Source organism: Lepisosteus platostomus, chromosome 13 (assembly GCF_059453375.1).
Source record: "Lepisosteus platostomus isolate fLepPlt1 chromosome 13, fLepPlt1.hap1, whole genome shotgun sequence".
Classification (NCBI taxonomy): Eukaryota; Metazoa; Chordata; class Actinopteri; order Semionotiformes; family Lepisosteidae; genus Lepisosteus; species Lepisosteus platostomus.
Window position 1 is genome coordinate 42339084 of NC_142623.1, and position 19800 is coordinate 42358883.

Genomic DNA, 19800 nt, shown 5'->3' on the forward strand with positions numbered 1-19800 from the left:
GTGTTTATTTTCCTACTGTCTAACTCCCTTTAAACATTAATTAGGAGTCACCAAGTCTTCACTACATCCCAGTTTAGAGGAAAGTTTTCATTGCCCTCTGAGCTCAACGTTCTTCATGCTTGATAATAAAATCAGCCTGTGACGACTGTACAGGACGTGCTTCTCCTTTCTGTTGAAAAGTTTGTTTGTCTGCACGTTTCACTGAAGCGCTAGCATAACTAAACCCACCACCAGCAGTTATTCGACTCTGGGCTAAGCTGTGCAATGGCTGGACTAGAAAGGGAGATAAGGTGGCTCTGGGGTTAGTGATTGGCGTCACCACCAAACTCTGCTTGAGGGAACCGCTCAGTGGACAGTCTTGGTGTTTAGAACTGGGAAACAGTCGCCTCATGGAGAGTGCAAAAAGGATTGAAAACACTCCAAACACAGCCAGAACACATGCAACAGAGAACAGAGACACGTATAAACAAACATACGACTGGTCACGCTTCTTTCTGACAGTTAGACCGTAGCTACACGGGAATTACTGGAATACAACACCTTGTAATCTGAAATATTCCTCTCAAATTAGTCGTTTAATCCATTTAACTGCTCAACACGTCTGAGCACTTACGTTCCTATTTGGGTTCAGCCTGGAGAAAGCTAAGGACACAGAAGCAGTGGATTAGCATCAACTCTTGCGAATGAAATCCAGTATTTATTCAGAAACTGGCTCAATAACCAACTCCACTTTTGCACTTCTGTAAAAGAATTAGCAGCGGGTGTCCAAACTTTCCTTTCTCCCTATTTCACAACACACAGCACAATGACACATGGCTCTGGAGGGTAGGATTAACACAAAAAAAACTTTAAAGATTTTCCTAATGGACTCTTTAAGAAACAAACACCAAACTTCAGAAAGAACCAGGCCTACTTATGAAAGCTGAATCTTTCCTTGCATTGACACACAAGAACTATAAGCCTTTTTTGAAAAGCAGGCTATAGAAAGGGTAAGGAAAGTTTTTTTTCAGTGAAAACCTATTGATTCTGGTTACACCAATATCAATATGTACTGAATTAGCAGCTACACACAAGCACTGATTCAGCCTGTACACTTTGCTTTACAAGGATGTTCCTTACAGAGAGTAGCGCTTCAACCTGTGGTGTATTTTTTCCCCAGTAAAGATCAATAGAGAAGGGACGAGCTCAGACTGTTGGGAAACACCCACAGGACTTTGTGCCAGACTTTCAAATAGTGGAGCTCAGACTGCAGCCAATCGCCTGGCCGATCTACCTCCTTCCTTTGTTTCAAGGCCGATTCCGGACATTCCCAGAAAACTCTGCAAGGTTCCTGAAATTCCCGGGGGCCAGAAGTCCTCTTCATGTGCAACAAAGGTGAAGAAGAGATCACTTCCAGAGCAGACGTGGGTAGACGTGGGGACCGTTCTACTCAGTGCAGAATTTAAACCAAGACCTACTAAGCGTTACTGCAGCTCAGACCCCTATTGGTAACCTAATTATATGGGTAACTTATTCTAATATTAAATTTAGCATTTTATTCTCACATTTGTACCCTATTATACAGCTGCAACATACTATATACAGTATGACATATTTACTGACAGCACACTGAGCGACAACCTTACCCAAGAGTACAATAGCATTGCCTCATTGCCTTGTATGTTTTACGCTACTGCCTAAAACATATAATTTTATATACATATAATTTTAATAGTTTTGGTGTGTCCAACAGGGGAACTCATCGGAATTCGGCTGTCCTGCAGCTTGATCCAAATTTCCATTCTATATCCTGGAAATTTAAAAGCGAGGATCTGCAGAACTGGAACAAATTTCAGTACATTGGGAGCCTTATCGGCTTCTCCACACAACACATTCAGAGATCAGGGAGGCTTGAAACTCCCTCTTAGCTTCTGCACGGCATCCTGGCTGCAAATTAAATATTGTGACTAGAAAACACAAGTTCGCAATCTAGGTATGGATTTATGTGCGTAAAGATATAGGTTCCATTTCGAAGTAGGCCCAGGAAGGCAAAGCTATTTCAGCCTATTCTCAGGTAAGAGTGGGAGTCTGCTGAAATGTGTGCCAGGGTTTATGTCACTGTGCTTTAGTGAAGTCTGTCTGGGGGTGTGCGAGGCACTTATGTAACTGGAGAGGGCTGGCTGCCAGCAAAGCACAGTGGCTTACAGACAGTTATGAAAGCTCTTAATTCTAAAGTAGGGGTCTCCAACCCTGGAGAGCCTCTGTTCAGCAGGTGTTATTGGTACAGCAGCTTTTAAATCATCCGTTTCTAAAGGCCTGGAATAATTAAAATATTGTTTCAATTAAACAGGTGGTATGATCAATCAATTCATTAATTTAGAGAGCATTCGGAACATGAACCAGAACCAGAGTTACAGCACCTTCAATGAATCGTTACGAGCCTGACTGATCAATGGCTTAAACAAGAGTTCCTCATCATTAAAACGCAAGTGATCAAGGGTGAAAACAATAAGAACGAGTGGACTGGGACTCTCCAGGACCAGGGTTAGAGACCCTCCCTTTAGATTTACGAGCGATCAATACTACACATACAGTGCAATCAAAAGGTTTGTGACCCCCCAAAATAAACATGGACATTTCACTGTTTCGCCACGCTAGCCTTCTACAATCAAAACCAGTCTTAATATTAAGTATTCCCTAGGGTCTATGGTAGCCATTTCTAAAGGCAACTGGAGTTTTGCAGCTCAGTTCAGCAGGGGAATCCTTCATCAGAGTGCCCCCCCCAGAAAGACACCCCCCACACCCCACAGCAGTCAGCACACACCGCGACGGAGTGACAGTCTCCGGATTAAAGAATGAAAACACACACTGTGGTAAAACAGCACACCTGAGCAGCTGCCATCAGGGAATAGACTCGCGCTTCGGCCACTCCGATAACATTCAGTGGCTCAAGAGTGCCGGCTCCCTCTCTGCGCTCCGGCAGTGGAAGCCAGCCCCCTCCTCCGGGCTGTCTAGTGGCACGTTAAGCTATTCGAGGGAAAAAAAAAAAGGCTGGATCCGCTTCTGTTTTTTCCCACAGGAAAATAAAAATCGGAGGAAGCAAGGGTACTGGCAGTCCCTTGTGGAGTGACACACGGACGCGGAACTTTAATCTCTGCACAGCAACGGGAACAGCCTTTCTGAAAGAAACCAAAAGGAAAGTCAAGACTGACGCAGGACGGGGGTGTGGGGGGGGGGGGGCGAGTATTCGAGCTTTATTTGAGTGAACCCACCGCGAGCCTGTTTACACGTCCCGCTCCGCGCCAGGAAAACAAGCGCCCGTCCGCAAAAGAAGCAGGCCACTGCGGAGGTTCTCCTTCAGTGGGAGCAGGGAGCCGAGCTTCACAAGGCCAGCTTGCGCACTCTTCCTCCTCCCCTTCCTACCCAAGTCTTTGGGTTGGTGGAGTGGGTTCCTTTCTGGGCTCATAACTGGCAGGCTGGGGGTTCGAGTCCCTGCTGCAGACACTGCTGTGGTACCATGAGTGAAACTGTGCCCCAGTCACTCCAGTCCACCAAACTGGATAAGTGGGACCAGCGTTACTGGGAGGAGACAACGGTGATGGACCGCTGTCCCATGATCTCTAGTCTAGTCCACTGAATATTCCAGAAACCAGGATGAGCTCTGGCCTCACAAGTCACTGTGGCTCAGAAGTGGAAAACACCAACCTACTGAACTCTTTATAGCAGTAAAGAAATAGGCCCTCTTGTAAAAAAAGAAATCTCCTGAAAAGTTGGTGCCAGTGAGAGCTTCAGGTTAAAAAAAAAAGGTAAAAATGTATTTACTTTATAGTGTTCAGTTTGAAGCACCACCTGTGTCCAAGGACTGCGCTTGTGAAAAACTGCCTTAAGGACATCATTACTCAGAGCAAAACATTTTTCTTCCTCTCTGGACAAACATCTTCAAAGAAATCAATAAGTAATCAGGAGCAGAGCTGAGAGCCTCCTGAGAACCTTCCCGTTTGATCGTCCCATTCAGCTGAGCTCACCTGAAGAGACTGTACCACAGTGACACCTCTGCATCAGATATCAGAGACGATGAACTGCGATAATCTGTCAGGCACTAATCTGGATCTTTTTTTCTTTTTTGCTCTAGTCAACTGCAACCTTTGGAATGTATCCCTGTTTGTTTGCTAAAACGTATGAACTCTGCTTCCCGGAAATAACAACAAGAGGCTTGATAAAGCCCCGGTCTTTTTAAGGATGAAATCTAAACTATCCACGCCATGTGTTCAAAGCAGGCACAACGCAGTAAACAATCTGAAAAGAACAACATACTGTACAGTAGTTTTCACCTGCATTATAGTGAGCGCAACTGAATAAGACATGAACATACAGAACTACCATAGTACTAGGGCTAAAAATACACACATCACAATTTCATTTTACACTGCAGGGAGTCAGTATTTGAAAAAATAAAATAGACTTCTGTTTTTCTCGTTTCTCTGAGTTGCCATTAGTAGTATGCATATTTTAGTGATAGGCTTCCTCACTAAAGTTCAATGCACTTTGCCTCAGTTTGGAAGGGCTCCAATAGAGATCTACAACAGCATCCATAAGGCAAAAAATAAGACCTTGAGACCTTTTATCCACACTGGGAAGTGTAGCTATTAACCTACTGAGGGGTAAAAAACACTGAAAAATCCTATTTATGGCAAGTCCTTCAAGTCCCTTCAGGGTGAAAAACAGCCTGTCTTTATAAGGGCAGTATCTTAACAGCTGGTACACACTCGCTTTTCAGAATCTTTGAACTGCTTTTTTGAGTATAACAATTTAAACCCAGTCTCACAGGGGTGCTTCCAACTATGGAAAACGATTAACTGAACACAGGACAAAAAAGTGGATTTTCTTTACAGTGCTCACAGCCCAGACTGAGTGCCACTGCAAAAAACTCCACGGTCAGGCTAAAATCAGCCTTTATCGATGGGCTGTAACTCTCCTAATTTTCAAATAGGACTGAATAAGATGCAAATGAAGTTTACCACCCTACAAAATACAGCCAATAATTATCTGCATTAAGCTGCACTGTCATCCAAGACCTGACACCACCCCCTTAGAAAGTAACTCACAATTATAAAGTTACTGCTGCACGAAACACTAGAATTCCCTACAGTCCTTATACTAAATTTGTGCTGTCAGTGTTGTCCCAGGGAACTGCACATAAAAAGAAGGATGCTTTTTTAACAGAATAATTTCCAATTTCACCCTATAGTGATTTGCACACTGTGCTCTACAAAGGGTGATTCTGCAGGCAGTGAATTGCAAACAGTGCCAGTCACTTCTGGGCAGGACTGTATCAAAATTCTAGCAGCAGTACTGGAACTGACCTAGTCTGTAAAAATACATGTTTCGTGCTCCTGTGGGTCACCAGCTGCTGCACAGGAGTTCTTCACTCTAGTTCTGATGGCCCAGTCCTGCTGTTTCAGATCCAAGCAGTACCTAAAGCAATTGCCTAGATTCTGAAATGTACAGTAGATTGCTTTTTTCTCGTTAATCAATTCTGCTATATGTACAGCCATTAAGTTGGGCCAGTTTCTTTGTACTTGAATGAGTTTCTACACAATTTCACATAATCACAAAAATCAATATTATCTTAATATTCAGATGCAGGCTCTGTGACTTTGGAGTCCAGGGTCATTTATTGGACTGTACAGTGACACTGCTAGGAAATCAAATATGAGTTTGATTGAAATTTAAATTAATACTAGTGAGTATAAAACTAAAAAAGCACTTACATCCATCTCGGTACCAAAGGACAAAAAAAAATGTATAAGCATCTTATAACACGGTACAAGCATCGATGATACTAACCATGTGAGGAAGATGCTTAAATTTAAAGATAATAGGTTTTGGGTGGTGTTTTAGGGTGTCTCACTTAGTCATTCAGGGACCTGACTGCTTGGTGACTTGTGGTTTTAAAGAATGTCTCAAGTGGGCCCTGACGAGGCCTGCAGGAGAGTTTCAGAGCCAGGAAGCACACACCCACTTACCTGCAGTGCTCGTTTACTGCCTACTCCTAACAGCATCTCATTTCCCTGCTGATTAGCCTGGACAACAACAATGGAAATTTACAGGTACGGACTGTCCTGGCATCCAGCCCAGAAGACAAAGAACTGGCTTGAATGCCTTCAACAGCAACTGGGGATCTCTTCACTTCTCCAACCCAATGCAACACAAAGCTCCTGAGAAGACGGAACAGGCTGCATTCCTGTTTCCTAGGGGCTATGTTCTTCTCTAAATACCCTAAAAAGCCTCTCTCATGTAACCAGCCTACACTCTGCCCCTGTCTTGTGAGAGCGCGGAAAGTTTCACACAGAAACACAGGCACTGGCTTGCCAGCATGAGTCACTTCATAGACAGCTTTCATAAGCCTCTCAAGCCCTGTTTCTGAATTCCCTTCTCCCCACAACAATACGTTTTCCACTTCAGGAATCACACGGCCTTCCGGCGTTAAGAACATCATCATTACGGCTTTTTTTTCCCAGCACTCAGTTTACTTTTGCACAGGAAGTTTTATTCTGCTACCGTTCTAATTCCACATAAGGTCCAAACAAATTTTTCAACAGGCAAATTTCTGCTGTCAAAAACAAACACACCTGTACACATTAGGGCTCCAATGCTGCTCAACCAGTGAGGGCCTTGATCTGGGGAACAGGTGGAAACAGACAGCCCAGATAGAGCCAGCTGAAGCTTGTCCGAGGTCATCAGGTCAATTGTGCACACGGTTAGCCACTGGGACCAATGATCAGCCAGGGTCGTTGAAGGCTGCAGTGAGGCATGCTCCTGTGAGCTCACAACACCGTCAGCGAAAGCCACACTCGACCTCCAGCTGATGCCCACTCGCCTGTGAGAGCTGTAGGACTCACTGAGTGAAAATTAGAGGATGGCACATCCTCCCTACCGATTGAGTGATTTTAATGGCCGATTCCAACCATCCTGTCTCGACCTGCAGTTCCTGGGTGTTTCGTCAGCAGGGCACAAGGCGAGACGCTCCGCCTGGCACTGGAATTTTCCTCTTGCAAGATGACATGCTCACCAAAGCTGCTCTGATATGTCCAGCACGTGGGCACCAGTCACTTCTCTCCACCCTGCTGATGTTCAAGGTAAAGCAGACTATTCACCATGTGAGGGCCCCCTTGCAGGGCAGGACATAAGACTCCCCCTGTGCAGCAGCCAGGTACATTTCATGTTTTATTAACTGCCGGCACTGAACGGTGCAGAAAAGCTTTTTTTCAAACTGCACGTCGGTCTGCGCAAGGTTGCTCAAAACAAGGCAGCTAGCATCAGCTGCCACTCAACATGTGCTCATTGTCTTGTCCACAGCAGCCTGCAGCTCATAAACCTAGATGAGCTCACATCTACCTAAGCTATTGTCACAACAAATAGTGCTACCCAGAAATCGAATCAAATCTAAACAATAATGATACTGGCCATTTACTTAGATTGTAAACAAAATACTAGCTGAGATTATATCTCTCTTACTCCACTTGTGTCTCACCTGTTTTAAAGGTACTCTTGACTGCTAAGAGCTTAAGAGCTACGGGAAGTGCAGGGTTTTTATTTTGGAATGATAATGATACATGGATCTCAGTCAAGGATAAAAAACAAGACTACCACATAGAGGCAGAACCACCCATGCCAGGTTTTGATCCTGCCTCTAACCTGTGGAACCTGCAGCCGCAGTCTTTTTTATCCAAAGAGGCCTGAGCTACACCTCAGCGGTAGTGGAACATGCCCTGGCCATGGGAGTTTAAGGCAGGCTGTTTGTAGTCTTTTGCATTCACAACCTGCAGGCCAATGAATGAACACCACACCTGCACCAGGGCTAAATTCCACCCACTGCTAAAGACTCGAGCACAGCGTTAGCAGGATACCTGCCTTTAAAAGGACTGGAGTGCAAGTTCAAGGGCTTTCTTGCTGCCGGATGCAGTTACAGCAGGAAGCTGGTGGATACTAAGGACAGCTGACATCAAAATGTTTCTGCTGGGGCAATTAATACCAAAGCAGGTGGCGGAGAAAACAATCAACCGAACCGACTGCGCACCTGCAGCCTAATTCATTTTGCATATCGAGTGTCACCGCGCTGTCTGGCTTTGTAAATCACGAGATGCCCGCTCGTGTTTCTTGCACCACCACAACAGGACTGGAAAAGGCCTAATGCGGAAAAAAATCAGGGCCCAGCTATCTGCGACTTAGCCGCCGCCGCCACCTCCTCCTCCACGCTGCCTACGGGGAAGAGCAAAGTCTGTGTATGTTAATTCATCCCTACTCAGCGCCCTCGCTGGGAATCTAGAGCACGACGGTGCTATTTCAAGAGTCACCTTGGGGGAGGGCTGGTCCGGCGGGAGGAAGCCGAGCGTCTCCCTGCACAGGCTGGTGCGTTTAGCTCCGTTCAGGCAGCTGACAAAGCTATTTCCAGCAAGGTGCTGAGCGGCAGCACCCCAGCCGCCCGGAGAGCGGCAAGGACTTAGAGCAGCTCGGGAGCACGCCTGGACAGCACGTGCTGTGCCGACGCCTCGTGCACTCTGGGAGCTGCTAGCTGACAGAGGACAGGCGGTGCTCAGGCTCGAGGAAGCTTGAGAAAATGACCCCCCCCCCGGACTAAAGCCCACCCTCTGTCACCACCTTTTAGCATTCCGCGGAAACCGGAGGCTAGGTGGGGCACGGATTATGGTAAAAGGTTTTGCCAGGAGTTAACTGATTGGCGCTGTCACTGAGTCACACGTCACTCCTTCACTTCCGAAAGGCTGCAGCACTCCTTTCATGCCACTGAGCTCCACAGCACTGCAGCGTGACTGGTACCGTACGTAGCGCGCCGTCTGTCTTTCTGACGCACACGGCTCTCTCTCGCTGACGTGCTCGGGTTCACTGACACCTTAACATCATCGCCCCCTCAGAGAGGGGGTGGGGCCGGCCACGGTCAGCGTGGCCATGCACAGCGCACACATGCTCTGGAAGGTGACCGCTGCTGTCTTGAACACTGGAGAGACACCAATAAATCACATTTCAGCGCTCAACTGCTTTAAGATGAACCATTCTTCATTTAACGCGCCGTAGCTCAAAAATCCCAGATGTGGGCTGACCTTAAATACATTTTCTATTATTTGCCTCCCCACACATGACGGATTGCACGTGATTATTTATTGATGCCTAGTTTCTTGTACTATACGTGACTTAATGTTCAGGGGGCAATCAAAATGGAGAATCCTGACAGCTCATCCACATGCACGGCTTTCCCTCGAGACCAGCCTGTGAGTGAGATGACAGCCCTACTGAAGATTGTGCAAAGGAGCGGACGACCAGTTTATGGTTTAATCATCATAACTTCTCCCTAATTAATTAACCACAGATCTCTTTAATCATCCATCTCATTTCATTCTGCCTAAGAAACAAACAGCCAGACATCTGGTCACAGGTGTCAGGTGGGAATGACTTCTCAAAACTAGAAGCAAAATATTCCAACTATTCATGTTAAAAATAACTTTTTTGTTCTTTGTCTACTTGTGTGTCCGACAGCTTAGACGTGCATTGTTTTTGATGTTAGACACGACATGATTTATGTAAATCTGAATTTATCGCATTCTGGTCGAATTAAGATTCCTTTCAAGTTGACACATCGTGCTAACGCAAGAGAGACACAACAAAGAAGAAATAAAGCCAGCTTGAATTCACAAATATACTTTTATAGAATGGCTATGATTTCTTCTTACTCCCAACAAATTCAATGTCAAAAACACAAAAAACACAGGGCTCTCTTCCTCACCCGACATGCAGTATCAGTTATCAGTGAGTTTACACATTGGGTTTCCAACCTCTAATTCAACTTAAACATCATCTGCACTGGCCCTGGTTCCAGGCTCACTGACAGAATAAAACTTCATTTTACAGCGCTCGCCTATGATTGAATGCTACTCGGAAAAAAAGGAGGCAGTCTGTGTTATTCCAACTGAAACCTTCATCGCAGGTATCTGTGTGGGTAGGCGTTGCAGCTCCAGACTCTTGACACTATGAGCCCTGAGTCACAAACGTCTCCCAAAGAATACTTCTTAAATAAATGACTGCTACTACTGCGTGTTATTGTAACATGATTAAGTTACCAGGGCACTGATGGGATAATTACAAGTTTTATTTGTATTTTTCACTGATCGGTCCAAAAATCCCACCAGCCACCACTCTCTATCCTGGCCATCCCACTGACGGGGGGGGGGGGGGGGGAGGTGAATCTGTAATCCTCCGATGTGCCTCCAGTGAACTGAAAAGGTATGTCACACATAGCTGGACTGAACATTATACGGATAGGCAGCAAACCCGGGGAGAGCTTGTGTGTGTGTGTGAGAGTCTGATTTATTAACAACACTTATCTGGATCAATGCTGAAAGAAGACATCATAGCAGACTGTGCCCACGCTGCTGTGTCACTGGAGCCAGTGTTGGGAGCAGACTGAATAATACATAAGCAGGCTCGGAGCACATCACAGAAACCGGACCCGCGGCACCGCAGCGCCAAGAGCGACTCGCCTTCCACCGACGCGCACGGCCTTGGGAGGCTATTTTAAATCTACTACATTGTTTCCAAAGGCCGTTGCTAAACATGGAAACCTTAGACTTCCCCTCTTGAAACCGATAGGATTTCGGCCGGTGCGTCTGGAAAACTGGCGCTCTTCTGTCTTCTATCCACTTCCCCTCGGTCACTGTGCAGCCCATAAAAAAAAAAGCACACTCCAGAAAGCGTCTGTTCCTCCAGGACTGAGGACAAAGACAACCCGAACTGAGCTGTAGGGACTGCAGCTAAGTTGCAGGCTGTGTCTCACCCTGTCCTCATATTTTGCGCAGGTAAGGCAACTGCCGGTTACCACTACAACTGGTGAGGACCACTCATCTGCCCCGGAACGCCTCATAAAAATGTCATCCATTCGCATAAACATGAAGCCCTTTAAATAAAAATATCTCCGCTAACATTTCAGCGGTGGGGATGTGTAGTGCCTTATGTAAGCGAGTGCCTCAGGGGCTGAGCTTTCGAGATCAGCACATCTCCTCTGACAAGACTGATGCCTTGAACCCTCCCCGGGCCGGACCAGACTGGGGGAGGGAGCTTCTTCGGTGCGCAGCAATGAGAGCAGCCAGGCCCGCGGGAGCGCGCTTCTCCCAGACCCGGGAGTGTGCCCGGGGATGTCGTCAGAGCGCGTCACCGGAGCCGCCTCCTTCCTTTACTACAGCAGAGCACATGACTGCAGCAGCGCCTGTCTGTTAGCCCGGTCACGAGTGTGGAGCGCAGCTTGGCGAGACGTTGTCCGCCGCTGAACTTGACCACGGCGAAAGCGCTGCAGCTTTCTTCCCTGCCGCTGTGCGGTTCACCTGCCCAGAGCTCACACGCTCGACTGGGCGCAGTTTTCCACATGTTTGGGACTTGTAAATCTGGACCGCAGTGAAGCAGTAGGACCACTCAAGCACTGCGCTCTAAAATCGGGAGGAGGAGGAGGGGGGAGACGTTCAGGTTTAACACGAGTACTCGTCACACATGGATCTGCAACAACACAACACTCATTAAGATCATAATAACAGGGGAAGAATACCGATGCATGAATTACCCCCCATTTACTGGGGTTTGTAGTGTGGGTAAGGGTCACACGGTTCACACGGTTGATAAATGCCGGCCGACACCTCGCCACGCAGACTTCATTCATCAAAGCATGTGACTTGAATCCGGAATAGCTCCAACACAGCCCGAGCTCCCTCGGTCCACCCGAGCCCGAACTACGCCAAATAAACGCAAAGCAAATGCAAAAATTCTTCACTCTTCAAAGGTGAAATCGTTTCGGGGGAAAAAAAAAACCGGGTCATTCATTTACTAAAGAGCACACGTGCTACCGGTACTCCTAAAGGACTCATTAAGACGTATTTTGTTCCTGTTCCACAGTTACATCCGTATCTTGGAGATAGCGCTGCTCATTTCTAGTTTACAACAAAGTGAGATTTTGCGACGATAACGCGGATTTTAAGTTAAAATGTAGTATTTCAGCATGGTAAACGTCGATGCTTCGAAATGCAAATAAATTATGCGCAAACAGGTAAACTATTGGAATACCTGCGCGACAAAGTCTACTGCCTGATCAGTGATGACAAAAGTCTGACACATGCCCTCTCGCCAGATTATGTATGCAAACAAAAAGTGTTACATATAAGTCCCCCCCCCTCCGTCTACCCCCGGTTTTGTAACACTGGTCGCAGGTATGGTTACGCAAACGCTATTACAAAAGGGACAGAAAAAATCAACTTGTTATTTTTGAGCGGGGGGGGGTGAGGAGATTAAAAATCAAACCACCTCACGTTACAATGAAACATTTCGTCATCCGTCTAAGACCTTTGGATCTCGGTGACCCAGTAAGCGTGTCGCCTGCGATCTGAGAGCGCAACTCCGCTGTTACAACTTCGTCTTAAAGAAACATCCCGCTGGCGTGCCGCGATCCAGCCTGCCTGGAGCTCAAGTCCAGCCGCAAAATCCCTCATTTACGCGCATACGAGCTCCAGTCGGCAAGGCGAAGGCACAAACAGCGCTAGAAGTGTATGTAAAGGGTGAATTTAAAACAACTTCCTTGTGGTTTCTTTTATTTTTTTTTGCAGACCGAGACGTACCGGAATCAGTTTAAATGCATTTTCAGTTTCAAAATCTCTCTCTCTATATTCTTCAATCATTACACACTGCCGTAGATATAAATGTAGTTTTTTTTCCTAAAAATAAATAAATTGTGATAAGGAAAACGTTACGGCAAGTTCTGATAAAAAGAGGACACCCACGTGTCTATACAGTCAATGGAAAAAAAAACTGAACGGGTTGAAACTATAGTAGCTGCGTATTCTACACACTGCATATGCTGCGAAGTGTTCTTGTGTTGTTTCCAGAAAACGCAGCATTCAAGCACTGCACAGGTAATGTGTCACACGCACGCACACACCTGTTATCTCCGATTTGTATTCTTAAAACCATTTTCGAAAAGCACGCCCTGCGACCGTGCTAAAACTGCCAGGCTGCAGTTCCCCAGTCTCCACGTGAAGCCCACACTACAGTCAAGAGGCGCACAAGACGCCGGCTGCAGTTTCATATGCAATACCGGCTGTCACAGGCTTGCCGGCTTGCAACGTTGGCGTTTCCGAGAATAAAGCACAGGACCACCGACTATGCCCCGGACGCGCGATCCTGCCGGTATGAAACCCGGGCTGCTCCTACCTGGCTCCCGGTGTTTTCTGTCAGGTAATTGAAGACGAAAGAAGAGAGCTCCTCATCCAACAGTGAAGTGCAGTCCGCCATCTTCTAGCGAATGAGAGCCCTGAGCCGGAGAGCAGGAGTATACTGCAGTCGGGTAGTGTCACTGGCGCCTCTCCTCCGGCAGAGGGCGATTGCGACTCTGAACTTGGTCAAGGCTTGGTGAGCTCACGGCTCGCAGACGAGTTATCGCTCCCCCTGTCCTTCACTGATGCTACCTGGCGCAGGCGGTCTCGCCTTCTGTGTGGATCAGCCCGACGGACGTGTATCCTCCTGTGCTGCTTACCCGCCACAGAAACCACAGCGTCAACGCGGCCGTGTCTGCACCAACACGACGGACGCATGTTACCGACCGGCGATGACTCATTCATACGGCAAGCAATGCACACAGCACCGCTGCTTGTCATATAGATCCACCATCCCAAGTCGACCGAGTGGGCGCAACACCCTAAATAACGGGGCTATTTCAACAAGTGGGACAGATAAAAGTTTTACTTCCTCGGCTTCTTTTGGACTATACACCCCCTTTTATGTTGATGTTTTAGAGAGATGAACGACAGGTCTTCCAAGTATGTAATTAGGATGTATTTTAATGAAATATGATGATTGCTCACGAATATTGCTGTATTTCAAAGATCAAGTGCTCACGTCGATTGTTAAATGATGCTGGCTGCGCTCTGTCTGGTCTCCTAGCGTACCGAGGGGTTTTGCTATTAAATCCTCGATATTCGCCTGCTGCTGCAGGTGCACGGGCCAGTGTGATTGACAGATTAGCTGGTATCTCCTGGGCCGGTGACGTGGACGAACTGGGCCGAGTAAACAACTCAAATAAAGTCGTTTTTTTTTAACGGGCTGGACGTCAGCACCGCGTGCAGCTTCCGACACAGACACCTGGGGGGGGGCGGGGTCGCTGAACCCCGGGACAGGCGGGCGCAGTGTCGCACCCGATGCGTGCTTGCAGAGCAGCGCACACGGGCTTACCCGGCGCCTCCGAGAGGAGATCGCCACCGCGCTCTTCAATGCCAGTTGGAAAACTGCAGTCCCGCCAGGAGCAGACACCGCGGGTCCGTGTGAGGATCGGCACAGCCTGCATTGTAACTGTCACCAACCGCTACCGACCTTCACCGCATTCCTCGGAGGAGATGACGGTTCCTTGTCAATCTAGAAGAAAACGGTGACCGCGTGTACCATGTAATTAGACAGCTCGGCAACAATGGGACAATGTGAACGCCGCCTTGAAGTTCTACCACAACAATGAGCAGGCTTGGGTAGTAACGTATGCATGCTGCTTTGAAGGCGGTTTTCCTTCAGTCCTTGATAATCCCAAAGACAAGCCTGGCAGAAGTCTCCAGGCTCTCTCACAGGTCTCAAGGTTGTGGTTTTAAAGCGGTCAGGTTCCTTTGTAGTAGCAATTCGTTTGATATACACACAAACCACTCCACACATTCAAAGCAAAAAAAAAAACAAACAAACAAATAAAGCAAGTAAATAGAGGATGTGAAAAAAATATAAGCCGTGATTGCATAAATTTCCAGACTTTTGCCGTGGAAAACCTAGGTACACAATAATTATCTTAACGAGCCGCACAATTAGTTGAGTGCAATAAAAGTAGTTCACGTTGCTTCAGAATAAACGTGCTGTGCCTGTGTCTGTAAGGTCCTTCAGTCAGGTAGTGAATTTCAAGGAAAGATTCAACTATGAACACCAGGAACCTTTTGTAACAACTCCAACTCCATAAAAGCTGTATAAAGGCACAGATCAGGAGAAGGGTATAAAAACATTTCAAAGACCCTTAATTTCTCTTTGAGCATGGAAAAGCCGATCTTTAAGAAGCCCAGAAACTGCAGTAGGAGGCACTCTTCCATCTTTAAACTAGGATTTCCCAAGCAGTGTGATGGTAGAGGACACTGTGCTGTAGAAACCACCAGCCTCCGGGATGGGGTATTAAATCAAGGTCCTGACTACCTGGGCGTTAAAGACCCGATGCTGACCCTTGTGTCCAAGCTGATTTCCACTCTAGGTCTTCGCAATCTGCACTCCCTAAAGCTCCCCCATAACTCAGTTGGTGAAGCAATTTCTCACCTCTTCTCCAGTTTTCCTGCACCATGAGGAGAATCAGCAGAGTGCCGGCCTAGCTGGGGATCTGCTCTTCACTGGTGGATGAGCTGGATCTTCTCCTTTGTATGAAGCATTTTTGGGGGACTGTGCAATGAAAGGCACTGCACAAATCCAAGCAATGCTCACTACATATATTGAAACAAAGATGGATATGTAGCAGGGAAATACATTTTATATGCATGTACTAAGCTAACACAAATTACGCCAAGTGTGAGAGAAAACCAGTATTGACCTGCAGCTCATAAAACCCCAAATGCTTCTGTCATGGGACTCTTATTCTCATCCTTGGTTCTCTGTGTGTATGTGGAGATGTGTATTATGTTAGTTCACAGCTTCCAAATTAGGATACATAACCAGCAAGGCAAGAGGAGGTGGTGGTGATGACAATGGATTATTGTTTCATAAGGATGATCTCATTACAAACCCTTCTGTGGTACAGAGGCAATGAAAACCACAGGCCTCACTTATGTATGCTGGGATACTGTCCCTCACTTTGCAACTATTTAGTCTGCTTCCTGGAGACAGAATGAAACAGTTAAGAAAATGGAAAATGTAAACTCTAGTATAACCAAAGCATGTGCACGTGCATCCTTTTTTCATCTTTAAAAAGAACTCCCATCTTTAAATGGAAAGTCAAAGTGTGTAGATGCTCAATGTATATCCGTTTCAGCATTCCGAAAGTCCATTCAAGTTTCAGTGTGGGCCAATCTGAAATGAAGTAGGAACGGTACTTCCCGGTTGAATTCACTCCAATCCAAGTGAGCTCCCTGCTGTGGGTTACAACAGTAAATAATCTGAATGAGACTCGATCATTTAAGATTGCCAACGTCTGAGGAGGATGAGGCTTTGGGACAAAACATCCAAAGTTTTCCTCTGATGGATTAATTCAGGTTGATTACAAAAGCAGTCGGTTAAGCTGCATATTCTACTAGGAAAAACCTGAACAGACGGGATGAAGCCCCAGAACTAGCTGGATTATAATATGGCCCTATCTATTACGGTGGTATGGCACAGTGAAAACAAGATAATACACTACAACATCATGACAAAACCAGTGTGGAAAAGCAAAACACGGAAGATTGTAACAAAGCGAATCTAATTTCCAAACATGCAAAAAAAAAGAATTCCAAAATAGCACATTTTCCGGGGTAAACTCTCCAGAGGACAGCAGTGCATTCTGGGGGTTTTGCTCCCCATCCATAACCCAGACTGTCACTTGCTAGAAGTTCTGAAATGCTTAATTTTGTTGAGAGAGGGGTTTCATTAGCCACATGCTGCAGTCGTGAAGCTAGTTCATCCAATGTGCTTTGTTTTGGCCATCAACTGTATAGAATATTGTGGACATCATGTCATCACATTGATCTGAGGTGGGTTCGTAATGCAGGCACACACAGCTCCGGTCATTATAAGACAGCAATCAATCATATTTACAGTTTGGGAAGGATCATACATTTTTTTTTCTTAGGGGACACAGAGCCATCTTCCCTGGACAGATCAATGTTGTTAAAATGAGGGCAATGTATTTCTCGAGAGAAAATGGCCCCACTTCTCTTTATATCAGTTTATGTGATGAAGTGATAACATCATTTATCAATCTATCAATATAATTTTTAAGAATTCATGTTTAGGATATGAATAACAAATAGAACAGAAAGCAAATCAAATTAAGAATCTGGAACAATGATGGTGGGTGCTGAGGGCATTTAAAAAATAAAGGCAATTAATGCATCCAAGAAGTGATCAGCTGGAGTTAATAACAGAAGAGGAGAGCTAGATCCTATTCTCACACACTTCCATTCACCTGTGTATATTAGTGATTAGTTTTGCACCCAGGACTTCCTTTCACATATTTCCCTCTCACATGCACCCCCCCACCCCCGCCTCCCCATCTACCTGTAAAGCGCGTTGAGTGGAGTGTTCAGAAAAGCGCAATAAAAGCGTAACCAGGTATTATTATTATCTACACCCCTGCAGCTCATTCCTCACAATAGTGAGGGGGATTTATGCAGCCTTATCACACACTGCTAGACAGCCATTCCCTCAGCCTGGCGAGTCACGCCAAATACTCACAACATATCTTGTCTCTATCTCATATTACCTAGGATCTAACCAAACTACTGAAATATAATTTATTCAACAGTGTCGTCTCTACAAAGTATCCCTGTTTTCTTAAAACTAAGCATATCAGTGATCGACCAGTTTCCCTGTACTGTATCAGAATGCTTGAAACGTTTTGATTGTTGTGCAATACAATTGCATCATCCACAAGGCGGATGTGATCATCAGCACATTTTTCACCTGAGGGATGGTCTATGAGGACAAAGATTTGCTAGTGAAGGCAAAGTGAAACAACTGGATTGTCACAGCATCCAAAGAGCTCTTATTTGGATGATCATTTGAATTCATATGTTGCAAAGCAGGAGGACAGCCAGCCACACAAGTCCAGACCATGAGCTCCTGTGCTGAACTTTTGGGCAGACTGTTCACTCACTATTCAAGTGTATTTTACTTTCGTCCTTCACCTCATTTGCTGTAGGTGCTGGACAGGCACTATATTTTTTCTTCATTTCTACATTTCATTTTTATCACAGTAGTTTAATGCTGCATTTTTCTCAATCAATCTACCTTCTGTAGTATCGTTCTATGTAAATGTATTAAAATTCCTACTAAGGCTATAAAGTGATGTGTCATTACAAGTGCTAAGCAAATGCAAACTGTTTTTTTTTACCTCTTGAAACACTATGGAATATATTTAAGAAAGACATTAAGTCACAATGGTAATGATACTGCATCAGACTCCTTTCCTGCAAAATGCCCAAGTGCTCTGTTATGATGACTTCACTCCTGTGCTATTACATAAAATGCAAAAGTCAAACATGCATTTTTAAAATGCCAACAATACATATTAAAAATTAATGTTTTCAATTTTGCTGTGAATATTTAACAGCCTCTTATAAAACACTGGAATCTAGGTGCTAAATGTGAGCCTTTCTAATCATCCCAGTTCACACTCAGACTTAATCTACGCAGTCTCCTCTGAGGATCGCTTGTCAAGATTTTCTTATTGTGCTATCACAGGGCACACGCAGGAGCATTTAAGCTTCCAGTAAATCTGACTTCTTACTTGGGGTGTTAACAAAGGCGAATTTTTTTTGCTTGTCACCTGATGACAGAAATTGGGTCAGAAGCACGATAGAACATATTGCGGTCTTGCTAAAGTTCTGATCACTGCAGATTAGGACTGCTTTAGATGACATCAGTGTAACCCTGAGTGTGAATATTCACATTGGCTCTGAATTGGAGTCGAGTATGTAAAATACAGTTCTACAGATTTGACCAGCATGCACATTTATGTTACATAGGTGAAAAGAAAAGTAAAACAAATTGTATCACAGCTATACAAATTTACACTAACATAAAATCCCAGAGAACCTTTGTCTTACTTATTCACTTATGTGAAGGAGATTTTGAAACTGTCAATAGAGTTTTCAAATTACCATTGCTTTTGCAATAAGAAGACATCCTTGTGAAATGATCTAATAGCATACAGAGCAATTTGGCTGTGGGAGTAAGTGACACAGGGCTGAATAATAATTACTAAGGGGAGTGTGCTGTTCGTCAAAACTGTAGTTATTAAAAATCTGATACTTAACAAAACAGTGAAATGAGGATTATAAACTAAACAGCTTTTTTCAACCATCTGAACTTTACCAGTAGTGTATGTAACAATTTATTGATGATCCACTCTTTATTACAATAGGTAGCAAACCAAGGATTTTGATGAGTTAATTTATACAAGATACTGTATATGTTGAACATTCTATACGAATATAATAATTCAGCCAAATTTTAGAAACCATTTACATGCAGATGCCTAGCAAGACTCATCAGCAAATAAAATCTTTAAAGAAACCACAGAGTTGAGCTCCTCAATAAATTACTTTCTTTTCCTGTCGAATGGAGGATTGTTCTGATGTAATACATGTGCCTATGGGATCTTGCAAGATACGCACTGGAATCTGTCAGGCTGTGATTCTTGCAATATCTGTAGTACTTTTGTAATGTTTTGAATTCAAAGATGTTAAATATTAATCATTGCACGAATACTCACAGCAGTGAAGCTCTGAGCTTTGAGCTCTAGATGTATTAATCTGAAACAAAGCGCCCAGGTACACATGATAAAACCTACCTTTCACCTACAGATTGTTGATGCTTCTACACCACACAGCCCAATATCGCGCACAGACCTGACGAATATGATTTCAGGAGAAACCATGAGAGTTAGTTTTGGTCAAAACTGTGAAAAACATTTTTCCCCCCGCTGATGTTACAAAAGAGGCACGCGTAGTCTGCGTCAACACGTGCCTCTGTGCCACGTGACCCGCAGTCTGTGTATGTGCTGCTCAA

The 19800-nt window shown here is 45.2% G+C and overlaps 1 protein-coding gene across 1 annotated transcript in view; it reads right to left on the bottom strand.

Moving 5' to 3' along the window:
• The window catches only part of ppargc1b (peroxisome proliferator-activated receptor gamma, coactivator 1 beta), a 67752-nt gene extending 53581 nt beyond the window's left edge, over nt 1-14171 (bottom strand). Inside the window, exon 1 of the mRNA XM_088604728.1 lies at nt 13240-14171. Coding sequence (XP_088460854.1) covers nt 13240-13320 — 81 coding nt within the window. The 5' untranslated portion in view covers nt 13321-14171. The remainder of the gene's footprint in view (nt 1-13239) is intronic.
• Between the last annotated feature and the right edge of the window lie 5629 nt (nt 14172-19800).